The sequence below is a fragment of the Ictidomys tridecemlineatus genome, chromosome 5 (assembly GCF_052094955.1).
Source record: "Ictidomys tridecemlineatus isolate mIctTri1 chromosome 5, mIctTri1.hap1, whole genome shotgun sequence".
NCBI lineage: Eukaryota > Metazoa > Chordata > Mammalia > Rodentia > Sciuridae > Ictidomys > Ictidomys tridecemlineatus.
Window position 1 is genome coordinate 115,892,847 of NC_135481.1, and position 19,634 is coordinate 115,912,480.

Below are 19,634 nucleotides of genomic sequence, written 5' to 3' on the forward strand. Positions count from 1 at the left end.
TTTCCTGCCAGGACCCTGCTGATTCTGAGTCTGTGGCTCAGTGCGGAGCGGGTGGTCACCACAGAGCAGATATTCAGAGACAGTGGATTTCTTCTTTTATGTGTATGTTAGAATTACTACCAGTGGTGCAAAAGCCAGGGAAAGTGAGATGACAGTGAATAAAGGCACCTTTAAACATCAGTCACACCATCTTAGGCATGACTTCCTCTCTCTGGGCAAAGTGACTGCACAGGCCAGATGCCTGCGGTTCCTTCCTTCACCCTCCACGCACTGCTCCCGGCTCTGGGCAAAGCACTGCATGGGCACCGGGCACACAGGGACGCTGCCTGCATGGGAAGACAGGGTAGGACACCAAGGGGGACTCAAACTCAAGAGAACAGACTGGTGGTAGAGCCCTTGCCTCCCGTGTGAGGCCCTGGGTTCGATTCTAAGCACTGCATATAAATAAGTGAATAAAATAAAGGTCCATCAACCACTTAAAAATTTTTTTTAAAAAAGAGGAGACAGTGCTACACTGGGGAATGAGGAGACAGGGAGGTGGCGCGGCCCGACTGGGGCAGGAAGGCAAAGCCCAGTGGGGAGAAGCCAGGGCTCCTCACCACTTTTGCCAGGGGAGTTTCAGTCCTGGGGTTTCCAAAAAGAGTTTTCCCCAAGGGACATCTGGCCTTTACTGGAGCCCTGTTCGGCTTTCAGAGTTGGGAGGGGGGAGGTGCTCCTGGCACCTAGTGGGTAGAGGTCCAGAGGCTGAGACCTCCTGCAATCACAGGCCACCCCCCCCCCCGCCCCAAAGATCAATCAGGTCCCAAATATTGTGCTGCCATGGAGGGACCTTTGCTTGGGCCCTATTTTGACTTGTGAGGGACCTTAGTTTAAAAAAGGCACTCTCCAGGCTCCTCCGACCTCTGCTTACAGGCCTCAGGCAGGAGCACAGGGCCAGGGAAGCTGGGGAACAGCTGGGAGGGGCGGGGCACACTGAGCATCCTAGGAGACTAGTCCTGTGCCCCCAGGGCTCAAGCCGGAGGATGACTGAACAGTGACACCTGCCACATCAAACTTCTTGTAATTTGTCTTTAAAATGCCTTTTATACATTCCTTTATAAGCAAAATATTTTTCCAAACAGATTTATCAAATATTTATCTAGGTCCTTAAGACCAAAACTACAGGACGTATTTCCAAGTCCAAATTGCAGAAAGAGTAATCACTACTCAAAAGGAGTAGGAGCGGCAAATTGCAAGATCATATACTCTATGAGTTAGAAACTAGTAGCAAACACCAGATTTGCTATTGAAATGCAGGATCACGGGAATGTCCTTTCCTAGTCCCAGAGGCATTTCAAACAGGCTTTGGAAACAATTCATGGTGACAGACAACAGTTATGATTAAAGAAAAACCCAAAGAGTAAATATTTTAATTTTTTGAGTATTCTTAATTTCATATTTTAAATACACACTAACAAGATACATTTCCACCAAAATACTTGTACAGTATCAGTATTCTTGTAAGTATTCACATCCATAATTAACACAATTAGGATAATTAGGAAATTTAGCCAAGACAGTAAATATCTACATGAACGTTCTCATCCTTGTGGTGATTCAGTCTCTAAAATAAGTCAGGCTGGATCTACATAAAAGCTGAATTTGGTGTCGCTTCCGAATTTCTCCTTGAGAAAGCCTCGAGTCCTGAGTGAGCGGAGCGGCAGGCTACAGAGGGCAAGGCCAATCTACCAGAAATCAGGAGCAGCCATCCACAGCTACAAAATGCAGGTGAAGCAGCAGAGGAAACACGTTGGGGGCTGCTATTTTGATCCCCCAGGCACGAGTGACCCTGAGCCAGTGCCACACACACCCCAGCTCTAGACACAGCAGCACTCTGGCACTCACTAGGAAGCCAGTGCCTGAAAGCAGCATGGCTGTCCAAGGAGGAAATACATCTCTAACTCCTTCGCCAACATCCAAAATGTGAACTGACACTCAAATTTCTCATCCCCAAAGAGGCCTATGGTGGCATTTTATAGGACTGCCTTTTCTGTCTTCAGTTTGCAGACAGCATGACAAAAGGGAAGTAATTCCTCACTAGAAGTAGCTGCCTTGCAACTGGGCATCACATCTATTAAAGGAGCAGCTTGCCCCACACCAATCTTAAGCACTAAGCTAAAAGCAGGCAGGCCATGAAGCACAGGGATTGAACCCAGGGGCACTCGACCACTGAGTCCTTTTTGAGACAGGGTCTCACTAAGTTGCTGAGGCTGGCCCTGAACTTGAGATCCTCCTGCCTCAGCTTCCTGAGCTGCAGGGATTACAGGTGTGCATCACCAATCCCTGCTTGAATGTGTATTGGATGCCAGTTGCTATATCCAGCTGATGCATTTGCAGGTCCAAAATGAGTGTGCACAGTCTCTTATTTTCAAGGTACATTGGCTATCCTCATTATAAGAGGCAAAATAAGCCAATCCCAAAGAACCAAAGGCTGAATGTTTTCTCTGATATGCAGCCGTTAATTCACAATAAGGCGTCGGGGGAGAACAGACGTATTTTGGACTAGACAGAGGGGTGTGAAGGGAGGGGAGGGGGCATAGGGATAGAAATGATTAGAATGAATGGGACAGTATTACCCTATGTGCAAACATGATTACATAACCCGTGTAACTCTACATCACAAACAACCAGAAGAATGAGAAATTATACTCCATTTATGTACGATGTGTCAAAATGCATTCTACTGTCATGTATAGATAGAATTAAAAAATATATTTTAAAAATCAGCTATTCTCTCTACTGCTGCAGGTGAGGCCAGGGGATGTGAAGGGAAAGGAAAGAGTGTGCACCCCATGGCTCAGCACATTAACCATAACCTCGGGAATTCACTCCACACAGTCATGAGAAAACGGAAACTGAGTGCTTTTTTTTTTTTTCTTTTTTAAGCCTCCATGGGCTGGGGATTGAATCCAGGGTTCACACATGAGGCAAGCATTCTATCACTGCGCCACATTCCCAGCCCCAGCTTTTCACATATACAATATTTACATTAATGTTAAGAAAATTAATAGTTAATCCTAAAACTATTTAGTGAAAATGTAGATTCTGCATTTAAAATTAACTCTTCCATTGGTGAGAACACAGGTACCAAGGACCCATGTCAAAGGGCATCTGAGGTTCAACAGCAATTCCCTAAAAACCAGAAATATTGCAACAGCACTTAAAAAGTGGCACATGGCAGGGGACAAAAACCACTGGTCTTTATTACTATTTTGCATGGTAGGCATGCTGCTCCTTGGAAAGATTTTTTTTCTTAAAGTGACTTTTGCATATAAAAACATCACTGTTAAATATATTCTCTCTAAGCAAGAACCAAGTTGTACCCAAATTTCATTAAAATGAAAGTCTACTGCCACAGGGTCTGAAAGAAACAGTTTTATCTATTGTCAAAGGCCAACGTTCAGATGAGCATGGTGGCGCACATCTGTAATCCCAGGGGCTCAAGATGCTAAGGCAGGAGGATCGCAAGTTTGAAGCCAGGCTCTACAACTTAATGAGACCTTGTCTCAAAATAAAAAGGACTAGGGATGTTGCTAAGTGGTTAGTGCCCCTGGGTTAAATCGGTACCCCCCCCCCCAAAAAAAGAGTTCAATAGATGTTGTACTTGTAAATACCAGCAACATGGGAACACATAGGAAGGTAAAATTGGTCAGTTCAAGAGAAATACATGGCTATGGCTATGGTCTGTGCTGCCTACTTGTAACACAGTCACCTCAACAGCACTGTGGGAGTCTATGGCTCCTGGCAGATCCTGATGGAGCTTGCTTACCTGGACTCCTGGGGGAGACCTGCAAGGGGCTCAATGCAACAGCATGCATCACATCCCGACTCAACACGCAGGCAAAGTGACAATTCAAAAACATATCACTGAGAGCCTGAGATATGGAGTAGCCCACAGCTGCACAGGGTGTGATGTGACCAGAGTCACAGTTCCCACTCAAGGTCACCTCCCAATGTAGGGGGCACAGACATGTGCCACCATTCGCATAGGTGCACACAAATTCCCATCGGGCTTGGTCAAAAGAAACCTTCACTCGGAGAACTAAGTGTGTTGGCCAAGTCATCTGCTTGGTGGCTTGCAGATCCAGTAACCCAAGGATCCTGCTGCACTCTCCTCACTGTGTCCTCACATGGAAGTCTGGAAAGACCCTCTTTAGTAGGAGATAGTTAACATACACATGTTCAGATACAGACAGGCCCTCTACAAACAGCTCAAGGGAAGAGCATTTTGGCTGAAATATGAACAGACCCTTGACACTGAATCTCTGAGAGACATAGTTTTTGTTCCAGTCAGTGATCCCACCCAAAGCGGGGCAGGAGGGTGGGACAGAAGGCAGTGCAGAGACCCATCAAAAGGACATATGTGTTAATGAGCTTTTTCAACTAAACCATTCACAACTCAAGGGCAAAGAAAAGGATAATTATTTCCCCCGTATTACATTTAATTAAATTGAAGTATAACTATGGATTAAGAGATTAAAGATTTTAAAGTTTGATCCAGTGTTTTTCAGCTTGATTAATCAGGTACACAACATGGTTTATTTTAAGGCAAACAGAATACTGGAGCTGGTGAGCAAGGCAACAAAATACACCCCAGAGGCTGGACTGTCATGGTGGTACACTGTGTCATCACCTTAATGTTGGTCAGGGCCAGGCTACGTGAACTGTTAATAGGGATAGAGTTACAAATGGTTCCATGATGCTCAAGCAGGTAGTTGCAGGTAGTTACTCTGAGCATTGCCTTTCTAAGTTTTTCAGCAATAAAAAGGAAAAAAAGTAAATTTAAATGCTATGTAACACCACTTTTATGAATTCTGAATGTGTGGATTTTTGGTTTGCATTGCCTCCCTGTTTACAAATTTAGAGAATAAAATTGATTTAATTTCATTTTCTGACCCCCCCCAAAAAGAAAAAACAATTCCAAAATCCAAATTCACCTTGACAATACTCCCCTGCAACCACTCCCACACATTAGGAATGAGAAGCTGGGTGACAATACTCCACAATCAGGGACCTCTCTTGGTCCTTGGGGATCATTTACTTGATAACAACCACAATCAATTCTGACTAAGTACTTCCAAATATTTTGGACTAAATCAAAGTACTGCATTTATGATATGCTCTATGAAAAGCAGAATAGTCATTAAAGCATAAAACAATTTTATCTTTAAATAGAAAATACTTTATTCATTCCTGACAGGTTATCAAAATGTACACTGTTAACCAAATAAAAATGGTACTCTGAATTAGTTGACTAGGGCATATGTTTTGAGGATTTTTTAATTTAATTTTCAAAGAGTAAAAACTACTTCCAATCTCCCTTCCCGCACATTCTAACAAGCTTGCACTATACCTGCTTAAATTAAACAAACAATTACATGGGCCCAGTTCATTACAGAATGCACGTTTCCACTTTCACTTAGAGGAAACTACTGCACTTGGGTATTTCCGTCTGCCAGAAGCTCTCAGGCATGTTTACTCCTCTTCGTGTTTTGTGTAACTTTGTAAATGACAAAGAATAAGGAATAAAGAACATGACTTGCATTAATCTATACACACACACACACACACACACACACACACACACACAGAGGATTAAAGTGCAACAGGACAGAATATGTCCGTGACTTCACTTTTTCCAAGCTCCAGAAGGCTCTTCCGAGTAAATGGGATGAATGCTGCTCTTGACACCTCAAGTGTGGGGAACACCTAACCCAGCAGGGTGACTTGTGTTTTCACACTGGTATCATATTAAAAGCCCTATTTGCTTTGCGTCCCCTGGGGCTTCTCTCATTCTCAACCAAAGTTTTGAAGCTGTGTTTCTTTCTAAACCTTGAGAAAAATTAACTCATCAGAGCTTCATAAATAGTGCTTTAGAATGCTCCAATGCTTTTTGAGCACTCTATGCTGTAAAAGAAGGTTTCCAATGAAATCCTGTCTACAACAAGGAGAATTATAGTCATTTTAATAAAAGTAAGCAATACACTAACTTGGCAGCAAATGCTTTAACAATCTTTGACACCAGCCACCAAACGCTTCTATAGGCAAATACCAAACTAGTCCTAAATATCAGAATTTTTGGTTGCATGTTGTTTTGACGTTAAATTATTTAACTAAAAAAAAAAATGCTTTTGTTCCTGAGATGAGCACGATAAAATAAATGAGTTCCCTCTGAAGCTGCCACTGGGGCTCTAGGCTCCTTATTCTACCCTTACTCTCCTCACAAGGAGTCTCGTTGGAAATGCCAGTCCTCCCCGTGGCGCCATTTCTGTGATTCGTCTTGCCGAACATCTGGTCTAATTTGGTTTCTCATGCCACCCAACACATTTGATGTCGCTTCAGTGGCAACAATCAGAGGTTTCACCACTGCTGGGGGAATCTGGCGCAGGACTTCACCCACGGCACCGGTAACCCCTCTGCTCTCATGTTCTCGAGCTGCTGTTTCATAAATGGTCTGAGCCGTGTCTGTGATTCCCTGGGGGTGTGGAGAAGGGGAATAAATTACTGGTCAGAAATCTGAATTATCCTATATTATACACTTTCAGTATAATAACATTATATTTATAAGTAGACAAATAATTGCTTTTTTGAGATTACCCAGGATAATTATTTTTATGACAAATTCTAATAATAAGGAAAAGAGGCAAGTATTAGTATTTTGTTATGACACCAATGCATACAAAATGTAGCTAAACACTTTTCACACAGGGAAGCTTACAGAAATACTTAATGATCCAAGAGCAGCTTTTCTAGCTTGATTAATCACTCCAGTTAAACCCAACTTAGGAAACAAAGCTCAAATAAACACTCACTTAAAGGACCACAGTGATAGCTCCTTCGATGCAACACAAAGAAAACTTAATTCCCCTAAGCTGTAGAAAATTATTTGTCTTAAATTACTGGCTATGTATTAGAAAAGATAACTGAGGAACATTCAATTATAATAAAAAAGCTAAATAGACCCATTCTGTTGAGTTGAAGAGAAAATTCTGAGAACATACAGCAGAAACCTGTCATGCAAGGACTAGACACAAAGCTTCTGCAGCATCTCAATTTCCCTGGTCTACAGTGTTAAAGCAATCATGGCCGCCCAGCTCCGGGGATAATGTATAAATGTGCTGTGCGCCTTAGGAGTAAAACCTCATGTGCCTTTTGAACCTCTGCTATTCATCTGACTCAGAAATCCCCCAGAGAGACCAGGGCACTGGTTCCCTCGTGCTAGGTCCAATATAAAGGAACTTTCGGTTCTCCTGGGAAATCAAAGAATCCAGTCACCAGTTTAACAAGCTAATAGCATAAGGTTTTTACCCAGCACAGCAAACAAAAACATGTAATACCATGAGTTCTACACATACACACAGCACAAAGTTCAGAAAACTAAAAGAAATAGAAGTGCTCCCTTTAAAACCAACAGCCAGTGAGGAACTGTGAGTACAAATCATCCACCTCCCCGCATCACCTTCCCTGCAGTTAGTCCCCCCTCTCCCCTCCTGCCCATAATACAGGTCAGGATGCTGAGTGAATGACCAACTCCACTAAGTTTGGAGACACAGAAGAAAATTCAAACCCGATCACTTAGCTGTGAAACCTCAAGCTAGTCTTTTAAATGGGGAATTAAAACACTGGCTGCCTCTTACAGTGTTTGTTTGAATTAAAGAGCCTGACGCTGCTTGGAAGACTACCATGACCACATCCCAAAGATCTGACTACCACTAAAGAATCACAGAGCACAGGGGTCAACAAATATCTTCTGAGAAGGACCAGATGGTAGAGATTCATGGGCCACACAGTCTATTCACACTTCTTTCTGGATTTCCCTTTTAGAGTCATTTAAAATTGTGAAAACAATTATTAGCTTGAAGGTCCCTCCAAAAACAGGCCTGGGTAGATGTGACCTACAGGCTAGTCTGCAAACCTCCATCTCACAGACGAGTTATTTATGTAACACCTGAAATCTCTTTCTTTGATTTATTAACATCTAAACTGAAAAAAAAATATTTCTCAGCATTTTGGAACCTCTATTTAAAAAAAAAAAAAAAACATTAGTTCAGAATTCAGTTTCAGTCTAATCCAGCATGCCCTCACAACTCAGCTCAAGCAATGTCCCCAACCTTTCTTCCTACAGACGGTTTTTGAGAAAAGAACTGAACTTCAGCTGCAGTTCCCCGGGCGTCAGTCCTGGCCCACCATCTGCTTGCTGTGGTTTGCTGGGGGCTCCTTGTTCGTGCTAAGCCGGTTTCCTCATCTCTAAGTCAGCATTAGCACCTATCTTAAGAACCACTTATACCCTTGGCACAAAGGACCACATCAATGCACGTGTTGTATAAACATACATTTTCAGGCAAGTGCTTCCCAAGTGCTCCATATCAAAGTGCTGCTCTTCCCTGCTGCCACTGCCTTTGCCCTACCTTGAACCTCAGTAATAAGTCTTACAAATCTATTGGTAACTGGACCAATACTGGTAATTCTCTCTTTATTCTCTGCGCTATACCTCTTTTCAGAAGTTGAACTTTGGTCTTCCCTTCTTTTATCCCCTGATATAATTCTTGGGCCCTACCCCAATGGCCTTCCCACAGACTTGGGAACCACAGAGTCTACTTCAGTAGAAGAAGGACTGGCCTAGGTCCTTTTATCACCAGAACATGACTGGTGAAATGTCTTTTATGAAATTCTAAAACATGAACCATAAAGTAGGGTGAACACAAACTTCTTCATGTCATGTTAAAAAGAATGTCAAAAATGATGAAGCCAGAGAATACTCCAGGCAACAGAAAGACTCAGCATTCATTACATGATTGCTGGAGAGCCACATAGCATGCCTACTACAGGGCAAGATTCGGCTGCAACCCACCCACTCCACCCTAGAAAACTTTCTGCACATGTAAACACACACATTTAGGTGAAGATTCCCCTTAGCAGTGCTTCAGGGGGAAAAATAGAAACTAAATAGCCACCAATAGGGAAATAATAAACTATAGTATATTTACATCATAATACTATAAAGTCATTTAAATCCGATTATGAGTACTAACATGGACACATAAACACATAAACAAAAATATGCATCAACTTCAGGTTAGGATGAAGGTGGGTGGTTCACTGAAAAGCTGCATTTCTTAAAAAAAATCTAACACTAACAAATTTTGCAGATAGTGAGCTGGGTACAGTGGTGCATTCCTGTAATCCAAGCAATTTAGGGAGTCTGAGCTGGGAGGATCACAACTTCAAGGCATCCTGGGCAACTTTAGGAAGACCCTCAGCAACTTAGTATGAACCTGTCTCAAAATTAAAAAAAATTTAAAAGGCTGGGAGTGTAGCTTAATGGCAAAGCACCCCTGGGATCAATCCCCAGAACCAAAAAGAAAAAAGAAAAAACTGCAGATGGTGCACACATGGGCATATATTTCTGCCGTTCCCCACATACTTCTGTGGTAGTGAGAATCTACCCCTCGCTCTCTTCTCTTGATGGAAGGCTGTCAGTCACAACCTAGCCCTCCTATCTCACTTCAGGAAGATATGTCACATGCTAGTAGTGGCTGCTCCCGTTCCATTCTCAGGGGTTTCTCTGAAACACATTAACACTACTGAATGCTCTTTGGGTGACAGCCAGGAAAATAGGCAAACTAGTGACTTGTCCACTCAAACACTTACGTACCTCTTTGACGACACTGTAGGCCTTGGCCACACCTTCCCTCAGGTCTACTGGCTGGTGAGCTAATCGGTGATGAGGAAACCTTCTGACCTTCTTGGGCTCAATAGAAAGAGTACCAGGAGACACCATGTCATAAGCAGTCTCTGCTGCTGCCTGGATATTTTGTCAGAATAAGAAATGAATTAGAAAGCAGTTGGGAGAGCTCTGTAACAACAGAGAACTCTATGGGGAGTGTGCGGAGCTCCCAGGGTCTGAATTCTATACAAGAGTTATGACTTCTACAATAAGAATATGAAAAATAACTAAAAACTCATATCTGGATTGAGCTCACTTATTCAGTTCCTTTCTCTCTCCATAGAGAATACTCAATATTTCTATGTTATACAATTTAATACTGAATGGAAACAAACCTTAATACCTCTACTGTTTAATCAATTAAGCTTTCTTGAATTTAGCTATGATATTTTTATACAGACTGATAAAACAAATCCCCTAATTTAATGGTTGTTATTTACCTGAAATAGGCAAACAAATTTAACACTGCATTCCACTGTTCCATTCTACTGAATATTTTAATGTTGGACATCTAAGTGATAAAATGATATTAAATAATTACAAATAAAACATCTATGCTCAACACTTAGTGTATTTATATTTTCACAGTATGTTTAAAAACAAAACAGCCCACTTTACAGTAGCTCTTCCTTGTGGATTAAGACAGGCTGGGAAAGATACCTGTATGGTTTGGACCATTCTGTTTGTCAGCTCCAGAGCTGCCATTGCCGTTGAAGTGCCAAAGGAAGCGGCGCCTCTCTGGAACCCTCGGACAATGCGGCCATCCTTCCGGTACTGCTCTATGGGTAGCCACACTAAGTCCTTGAGGCCTTGCACTGAAACAGCACAAAAATCAACATGAGTTCTGGGGTTCAAAACTCCATTAACATTCTAATCCTGGAGTTTTTAACCCCAAAACTGGAGGCAAAGTTTTTTGTCTGACAGTATACATGTGGGTTTTTAGAAAAATGATCTTCGTGTAGACTCTCAATCATAACTCCAAAAGGGTTAAAAGAGAAAACTCACCTAACTGAACCAGTGAATGCATAGGTCCAACGCCTCCCAGGATTCCTGGTAGCTGGTTCTTCTTAATGTCATTGAGCCATTCAGTGATTGCATATGAAAATAACTTATCAACACCTAGCAAACTAGAGTAAATGACTATTAGTATATAGAAAGGAAAAATAAACCTTATACATTTAGATAAGTTTTTTAACTTAAATTTATGAATTATGTGAGCAAAATTTTTATACTTTTTTAAAATTTAAAACAAATTTTAAATCAAAAATTAACATATATCAGCCATTTAACTCGCAATCTGAATCACTCTCTTTCTACATATTTATATTAGATGACAGGTAAATATAGACATAAACAGATACAGAATGTTTCTAATGTTGTAATGTTTCTAATTTCCACAAGACTTAAGTACATGTGTGTGTTGTTCCACTATCCTTATTTCTTGACTATCTAAAGCTCTAGCATAGAATTAACCCAAAGTCTATAAATTGCCATTAATTTTTTTCAAAGAATAAGCTCATTTATAACTTTAGGAAATCATTAGAAATGTCCCAAACAGCTATTTTTAAATACTAGTACTCTCCTCAAAAACTCTGTCTCTCTCAGAATAAAAATTAGCCTCTAACCAATCAGAGTACTCTAAAAATGAGCTCTCTACAGAAAACACTGTATTTTAAAACAACTAACATATGCATGCTTGCTATGAGGGCTCCATTTCTAATTTGTTGTCAACTGGCCTTAGTAGCCTCCCCTTAGAGCCTCCCAGGATAAATCAACTTACCCATGCCGATAGAAAAGCCTCTTCAGCTTTAGCTCTGAGCAGTTTAACTGGGCCAAACCAATTAGAATCCCAGCTAACGTACCCTTTAAAGTTAAAAACATTTGGATTAATTCGTAAATAAAGACAGACTCAACATTTAATATTGTTGTTATTTTGGGAAAATCAACATGATATTCATTAACAAAGCTAAAAAATCTTGAAATATTTACAGAATATATAATTCATAGTATGTACTACCCACTAGATCCCAAAGTATACTTATGGCACTGAAGGAAACAATATTTAAATTATTTACTTTAAAAAATTAAAATTTAAAACCCTATGCTTCATTTCAATTCTATATATGTGTGTTAAAATTTTATAAACCTATAAACTATATAAAAAATTGAGCCCGTTACGAAAGAAAAGAGATAATTTTATAGAACATATTTATGCAAAATTTCCAAACCTGATCCATTGATACATGTTTGCCATGATAATCAAGTCGAATAGGAACTTCTGATGTGAATCTGAATTCTCTAGAGATAAACAATGGAGGGAGTTATTTATATTCAAAATTACTAATTGTTTAAATTACATATAAATTAATTTGTTGAATTAGAGAATTAAAAATAAAACCACAAAATAAGTCTGTAAATATCTTATGGCCTACATAAAAAGTGTCTTTTAGTTCTATCTTTTCGTAGGTAACAACTAATCAGATATTAGTCATTTGATAACTTTGTATTTAGTATATTTTAATTTTTCTCACAAAAACTTTTTCTAATTTATTAAATAATGTTTATTCTTATAAAAATTTATTTTGGTAGATATTCTCCATTCATACAAATTAATAAAAACAATAAAAGTGACCTTTAAGAGTAATCATTAAGTCAATCATTACCAAGAAGTAAAAAAGAGAAGAGGTTAGATGATTCTTCTGGCTGGTGTGAAGCAGTCAGGAGACCGGCATCAGTTAAATGAGTTAAATGGGATGCAATCGTGGGCAAGTGACTTAAAACACTTTGAGCCTGTCTTCACCAGCAAATGTTTTAAATGCCACCTACATTGGTAAATTTTGGTGAGAATCCTTAAAATTTATGCTTGTAAGTAGGTTATCAATATACTAATATTGAGAATCCTGGGAGAATAAAATAATGTACATTGATGGTATGTAGCAAACAAACTCATCTGGCTTCTAAAAGCTAAATGTAAACTGGATACATGGAACTTTTTTCCCCATAGAATTAATATTGGTGGTTACAACCTAAGCCACCTCACAAAAGTCCACTTAATCCTCAGTGAAAAGAAATAGTGTATTTACAGCAATCTCTTTCAGCCTGGGATCACAGGTTGTTCCTTCTGGGGGGGAGGGGGCGGCTAACTGGGGATTCAACCCAGAAACAATCATTGAGCCACATCCCCAGACCTTTTTGTATTTTATTTAGAGGCAGGGTCTCACTGAGTTACTAAGTGCCTCCCTAAGGTGCTGAGGTTGGCTTTGAACTTGCAATCCTCCTGCCTCAGCCTCCTGAGTCACTGGGATAACAGGCATTCGCCACAGGACTTGGCTCCTCATTTCTTGAATGCTCATCTCCACCTGGTTGTCTGGGCAATACACTTGGTACTCTCTCCTTCCCCACTCCTTTTACTCAGAACAAATGTTATTTTAATTATTTATAAGCTCACTGATTATTCATTGTGTGTAGACCAAAACCTGGTGTACACACAGTAAGTGCTCAAGATGTTCAAAACATACACACTTTCAAACACATCTACTGCCACTTTGGGCCAGATCTAAGGTCTAACGTCAGAATCTAGTGGAGAAGACAGAGAAAAGGGGGCCAAGATGCCAACAGGGGAGGGATTCAGGGAACCAGAGAAGGTACTAACTGTCCCTCTCAACAAGGGGTTTTGCTCTTTCTCCCTTGTTAATGCCAAGGCTCCATCCCTTCCATCAACGGTTAGGAAAGAAGAGGACAAGAAGATCAAAGTCTGGAGAGGTGAGAGAACTCCAGTGTGTGGCCAGCTGGCCAGGCAGCTAGACAGCGTCAGAGCAGGCAGCAGCAGTGCAGGAGACCTGGGCATCAGGAAGTGATGGTTCAGCCAAGGAGGAAGGATCAGGAAAGACAACCGTGGTGGGGAACATCAGGTAGAAAATCCCACAGGAGAAAAGGCAGGAATGCCAAAGCCAAGGTGTGAAAAGAAGCAAAAGGAAAACCTCCTGTTTGGGGAGGGACAAGACACTGTTAACAGTGACTAGGAAGAAGGAGACTTGGGGGGGAGGGGCGGTGGCGGGCAGGGAAGGGAAGGGAAGAAGTTAGGAGGAAAAAGGAACTTGTACAACAGATTCAAAAGAGATAGATCCTAAACCAGGGTTCCTACATATAAATGAGCATGTAAGTTAGATGGGTACCACATGTGAATAAACACACTAGTTAATTATGTGGCAAGGCAAAGAAAAGCTGATGTAACCTCACAATTACCAGTATACTTACACATTACAGAACTACCCTCAGAACTTCAAGGTTATCAAAATTATTTACCTAAAAAACACAGGCTGATCACTAAATGACGCTTCTTCGGCTGAGAAGTCCTTTTCCTCCGCTCCATTAACTGCATCCGCTGCACTGGCACTCTCGTTTTGGGAAAGTTTTGGCCCAGGGAAAGAAAGAACTAGATTTGGCTCCTTTGAAATACTCAAATGCCTTGGCAAACTGCAGGTGACATCAGCTCCAGGAGACTTTTTGACTGAAAATGTAACGTGCACATTTGAAGTATTAGGTATGTCTCTATAGAGCAACTGTTTAAATCAATCTTGTTACCTTTCATTTAATAAATACAAACCCTATTACAGAGAAAATTTGCTTCTCAGTAATTATTACTTATATAAACTATATTTGCATTAAGTAAAAACAACACACATGCATATACATGGGAATAAAGATTATAAACATGAATAAGTCAAAGTGAACCCCACTACTAACTATAATGCACTAATAAAAATAAGCATATTCTCAAAAATACCTCATATCAATCCAAGTACAAATAGTCCCAATTTAATGACGGTTTTGACTTAAAATTTTTCAACCTCACAATGGTATGAAAAAAATATGTACATTCAGTAGAAATTGTACCTTGAATTTTTATCTTTTCACAGGCTAATAATTGTGGTCAGATTCTGTCTGTGATGGCAGGTATCTATCTGCAGGTAGCCACATTTCCACCAACCCCTCAGTCACAAGGAGAAACAAAAAACACCCTACAGTGTTATGTTGCTATGATGTTCAGTAGGTTAGATAACTAAATGCATCTTCAACTCAAAAGTGTTTTCAACTTACATCGTATTTCTCAGGATATAACCCCATCCTAAGTTAAGGGCATCTGTACTTACTATAGATTTTTCAAACTATGTTAAATACCTTCTGGATCTGGAGTCAGTAGAAGCTCCACTTCTGCAGAAAGACTTGTGAAGAAATCCTTCAGGAAGAACAAGGCATCCTAGAATTAAGAGAAGTCATTACAACTGAAAAGAGGAAAAGGACATCTATTTCTAAAACTATGAAACAAAATAATTTTAAAGTCTCACATTTTACTCATTATTCAAATATAGCTATAATTTATTGTAACCCTACCATGTCTCAGGTCTTATTCCTATTCTGTGCGTGTGTGTCTGTCTGTCCCTTCCCCACCACACACCTTTCCCATCAATTCTCACAACTCTGAGAAAATTAACTTAGAGAATTTAAAAATTACAAAGCTAGGAATGATTCTCAAAGTACTTTTTAGTTTTCTTAGAAACAGAGCATTCTCATTCTTGTTTGGCATTACTCTTCATTCTAAATTGTAGTGGTAACACTACTAACAATAATAATGGCAACTAGTTTGTTCTGGATACTCATTTGCCATGAGAGTTCTTAATGTCTCATCTCTGCTTTTACCACTGTGTTACCTTAATACATTTTCTCCAGTGGACAATGACATTCAAAATAAGAATGAAAAATAAAATCAATCATTCAGAGTAGTCCCTTCTGATACTATAGAGTTTCAAACAAAAATGTTTGGCTCTGTCCTGATAATCCATTCACATCTGACCCATTTTTGGCAGCTTCATTCTGCTTTTCTCAAAGTGACAATTACATCCTGGGACATATAAAAATCAAATGCCTGAGCCTATTCTTTCTTATTCTTCCCTTCCACTTTAAAAAATCCTAAATTAATATAAAACATTAATACTATACCAAAATATAAGGCAAAGTTCAATTATAGGGTCACAATATAGTTAATTATAGGGTCACCAAAAAAGTCTGACAATTTCCAAGGATTCGAGTACTTAGGATCCCATTTATCTCAAGTATAAATGATCAAGTTAGAAGAATATTCTAGGTACCATGGAGCACAGGGGAATGAGGCAGCTCTAACACTACTAGAAGCAGGTAGCAAGTTCATGGGCCGTTCATTACTCTGTAATGCTTTACACATGTATATTCCTGTACATAGTTTATACATTATTTACATTACACATTTATCAAATAATATATGTTATTTATATCAAGTATTACCCATTAACAAATCTAACCTTATATAAAATGCTTTCCTTGGCCACTAGATGGTAACATTTTAATACAATCAAGGTTTTAAGTCCAAGATTGCCTTCATAAAAACAGAAAATTTCAGATATCAATGTGCTTTTTAAGAAAAAGCAAGGGGGGCTGGGCTGGGGCTGGGGATCAGCGGTAGTGCACTTGCCTGGCATGTGTGAGGCACTGGATTTGATTTCCAGCACCCACGTAAAATAAATAAAGGTTTACCAACAACTAAAACAAATTTTAAAAAGAAAAGGGCTGAGGTTGTGGCTCAGTGGTAGAGCACTCACCTAGCATGTGTGAGGCATTGGGTTCAATCCTCAGTATCACTTAAAAATAAACAAAAAATAAATAAATAAAGGTATTGTGTCCACCTACAACTAAAAATTATTTTAAAAAAAAGAAAAATTAGACACAATACACAACATGACAAAAGGATACTACTCCCAGCTTTAAAATGTTCTCAATTTTTATTTTGTATTTATGCTAAACTCTATACAACTCAGTAAAACAGGCATAAAATACAGAGGCATAACAAAATATATACAAATGGCTAACAAACATGTGAAAAGGCGCATAACATCACTAGTCTTCAGAAAAATCCAAAATGAAACCACCATGAACACGAAGTAAACAACTAAATTAGAAAGCTGATACTCGCAAGTTTGACAAAGATGTGAAGCAATTAGAGTGCTCACTGGTAATGCGTGGGAATGCAGATTTGGTACAGCCAAATAGGACAGTAGGACACTGTCTGGAAGCTGCTTATGCTAGTTAAACATATATCCCCTGAACACCCAGAAATACTGCTTTTATCTTATATATATAATAACCCAAATGTAAATCAGCAGGTAAACGGATCAATAAATTGTGGAATATCCACACAGTGAAACACCACATGGCAATTAAAAAAAAAAAAAATGGACTGGGCTGGAAGTGTAGCTCAGGGGTATAGCACTTGCCTAGTATGCATGAGGCCCTAGGTTCCAACCCCAGCACCATAAAAACAATGAGCAGATTCTTGACATGCTACAATACAGGTGAATAACTAACAAAATATTGAGTGCAGAATCCAAACACAATTCTATGTACATAAAACTATGCAATAGGAAAAAAAAACAAATTATGGTAATTGAAAGACAAGTGGTTGCTTTGGGATAGTGAAACTGACTACAAAGGGACATAAAGGGATTGGGTGGGGTATGGGAAATGTTATGTACTTCAACTGGTTTAGTAGTCACGAAAGTACACAAATCTGTCAAAGTTTCACTGTAAAGTTAAAATCTATGCATTTTATTATATAAATTATACCTCAATACAATAACTTTTTTAAAACTTAAAAAAACTTTCATAGCAAAATATTTATGCCAGCTTTAAGGTACAACAAAAAAGGATATTAATAGTGCAATAGGATTTAAACTGTAAAGAATTACTTTTAATGCCATACTCAAACAAGGAAGTGATGAAGACAAAGTACACAAATATGCCAAGGTGCTGCTACTTGTGTACCCTTCTCCTTGCCCAGCCCCAGTGCTTCCCTATCCCACCAGAATGGCCTCCCAGCCCAGCCTGACTTAAGCCCTTCGTGTCCTTCATGAAGAACTTCACTGGCCTAACACCCTGACACTCCCTAAGACCTAGTTTGCATATCCCCGCCTCCAGAAAGCCTTTCCTCACCATCCCTCACCCTCCAAACTCCCTTTGCGGGTCAGGCACGTCATTCTACGCCTTCTTTATCACTTGTACTCACCACAGCATATTAAAAGCATCTGCTTTATGTCAGTCTTCCCCACTACAGAGAGATCTTTGAGGATAGGAATGTCTTATTCATCTTTGTATCCCCAGCATCCTAGTTCAGAACCTGGGACAAGGTAGGCATTCAGGAAATGGCTTTGAATTCATTAACAAGTCTCCCCTACACAATTCCCAGGCAGTGCAAGGCTAAAACAAATGCTAGACTAGGACAGTCAGGGAATCTAGCCCTTCATACTTTGGATCTCCTATCTCCTGCACAATGGGACTCATCCATCTGCACTGTTTACTGCCTGTGCTATGGAGGTGCTGTGCTTTGGAAGCAAATGCCCTTAATTCCAACAGCAATGAAGCTTGATGTCTACAATTCAATTAAGATGAATAAGATCAGGAGAAGCTGGCTAAGAAAAATATTATTCAAAGCATATCATTCACCAACTGATTTATTTTCATAAGAAAAAATGAATAGAATGCAAGGTTTTCTACTCCATGACGGTTTGCAATCTCAAAATATGCCATGTAGAAAAGATTTTTTTTTCACTCAGTAAAAAACGTAAGGCTTATATATTGTAGCATGGTTTTATTTTCCTAGGTTTTATGTCTTAGGGACTGATTTCCCATTTTTCCTCAATGCAGTTACGACATTTATTTCCCTGTTTTCTTTAGGATTAATATTTCATTTTGACGTTTTAATGTTTTATAGTTATAACAAAGAAATTATACTCAACACCAAAGAAAAAAGTCTACTAAAGGAATTGGGCTTGCTACATTTAATGAAGTCATGACATAAAGACAAATTTCACTCAGTCTTACTCACACTGGTGCTTTTCCCATAAATCTTTCTACTATATATAAACTAAACTAAAATATGGATATGAATATCAAAAGATATTATTCTCATAATGAGAAAACCTAAAATCTGGCCCAACTCAGAAGTCATACGCATTAATGTGAAACTAAGGTCCACTCCTGTACCTCACAATAGATTGTTCTCTGAGATAATGCCATTCTGTTTGCAATATAAATATTTAAATTCAGTTCTAAAATACCTGTTACTTGCTTATAATTGATTATTCACATTTTATTTAAGTAACTAATGAATAATATCCAATCAATATTATTTAAGTAAATGAATGACACCTCACAAATAAATACTCTGCTTCCAAACCTGAGCTCAAATCAATATAAAGGATATGAAGAGGGTTTTATTATTTTAAAGCAGATTAAAAATTCCATTTGTGTTCTGCAGTTGTTATATGTTTCAGTTAACATTAAGACCCTTAACATAGGCTGCCGAGCACATAGCATAAGTGTTTCCTTACATCAGTCTATAATCCTCATTCTTAAAAATCCTAATGCATGTATTACAATCCCGCTCATTTTATCAATAAAGAAAGTGAGTCTTGGAGAAGTTAAGCAACTTAACCAAAGCCACACACTAGTAAGTTACAGAACAGAGATCTGAATCCAGGTCCGATTCTAAACCCACACTCTTCACCACCACACTATATTACCACTAAGCATCTTATTTTATATCTCAAATATGGCTTTTACAACCATGTTTTAAGCACTTCTCAGGGTCAAAGTTAGCCCTGAAAAACTTTATGACGGGAGGTTTAATATGGGAATTTGAATATGGGAAAGTGGTTTTCCTTATTTACATCTTTCCATAAACCTGTTGTTTATGACCTCTTTAGGTAACAATTTGCTAATTTTCATTTTGCTCAGGGTAGAAAAATTATCTTCCCCGATGTTATTATAACACAATCCT

General features: G+C 39.2%; 1 protein-coding gene across 7 annotated transcripts in view; it reads right to left on the minus strand.

Annotated features, from left to right (window-relative positions):
• Positions 1 to 5,198: 5,198 nt before the first annotated feature.
• The window catches only part of Atg2b (autophagy related 2B), a 74,918-nt gene continuing 60,482 nt past the window's right edge, over positions 5,199 to 19,634 (minus strand). For 4 of the 7 annotated variants that reach the window (XM_078050828.1, XM_078050826.1, XM_078050827.1 and 1 more), the window contains 8 exons: positions 14,948 to 15,026; positions 14,072 to 14,276; positions 11,995 to 12,064; positions 11,547 to 11,629; positions 10,772 to 10,893; positions 10,427 to 10,581; positions 9,695 to 9,844; positions 5,199 to 6,514 (listed from right to left, as the gene is read on the minus strand). In XM_078050828.1, coding sequence (XP_077906954.1) covers positions 6,260 to 6,514; positions 9,695 to 9,844; positions 10,427 to 10,581; positions 10,772 to 10,893; positions 11,547 to 11,629; positions 11,995 to 12,064; positions 14,072 to 14,276; positions 14,948 to 15,026 — 1,119 coding nt within the window. In that variant the 3' untranslated portion in view covers positions 5,199 to 6,259. Of the gene's footprint in view, positions 6,515 to 9,694; positions 9,845 to 10,426; positions 10,582 to 10,771; positions 10,894 to 11,546; positions 11,630 to 11,994; positions 12,065 to 14,071; positions 14,277 to 14,947; positions 15,027 to 16,401; positions 16,441 to 17,861; positions 17,973 to 19,634 lie in introns of those variants that run through there. The other 3 variants (XR_013439276.1, XR_013439277.1, XR_013439275.1) reach the window with 3 other exon arrangements.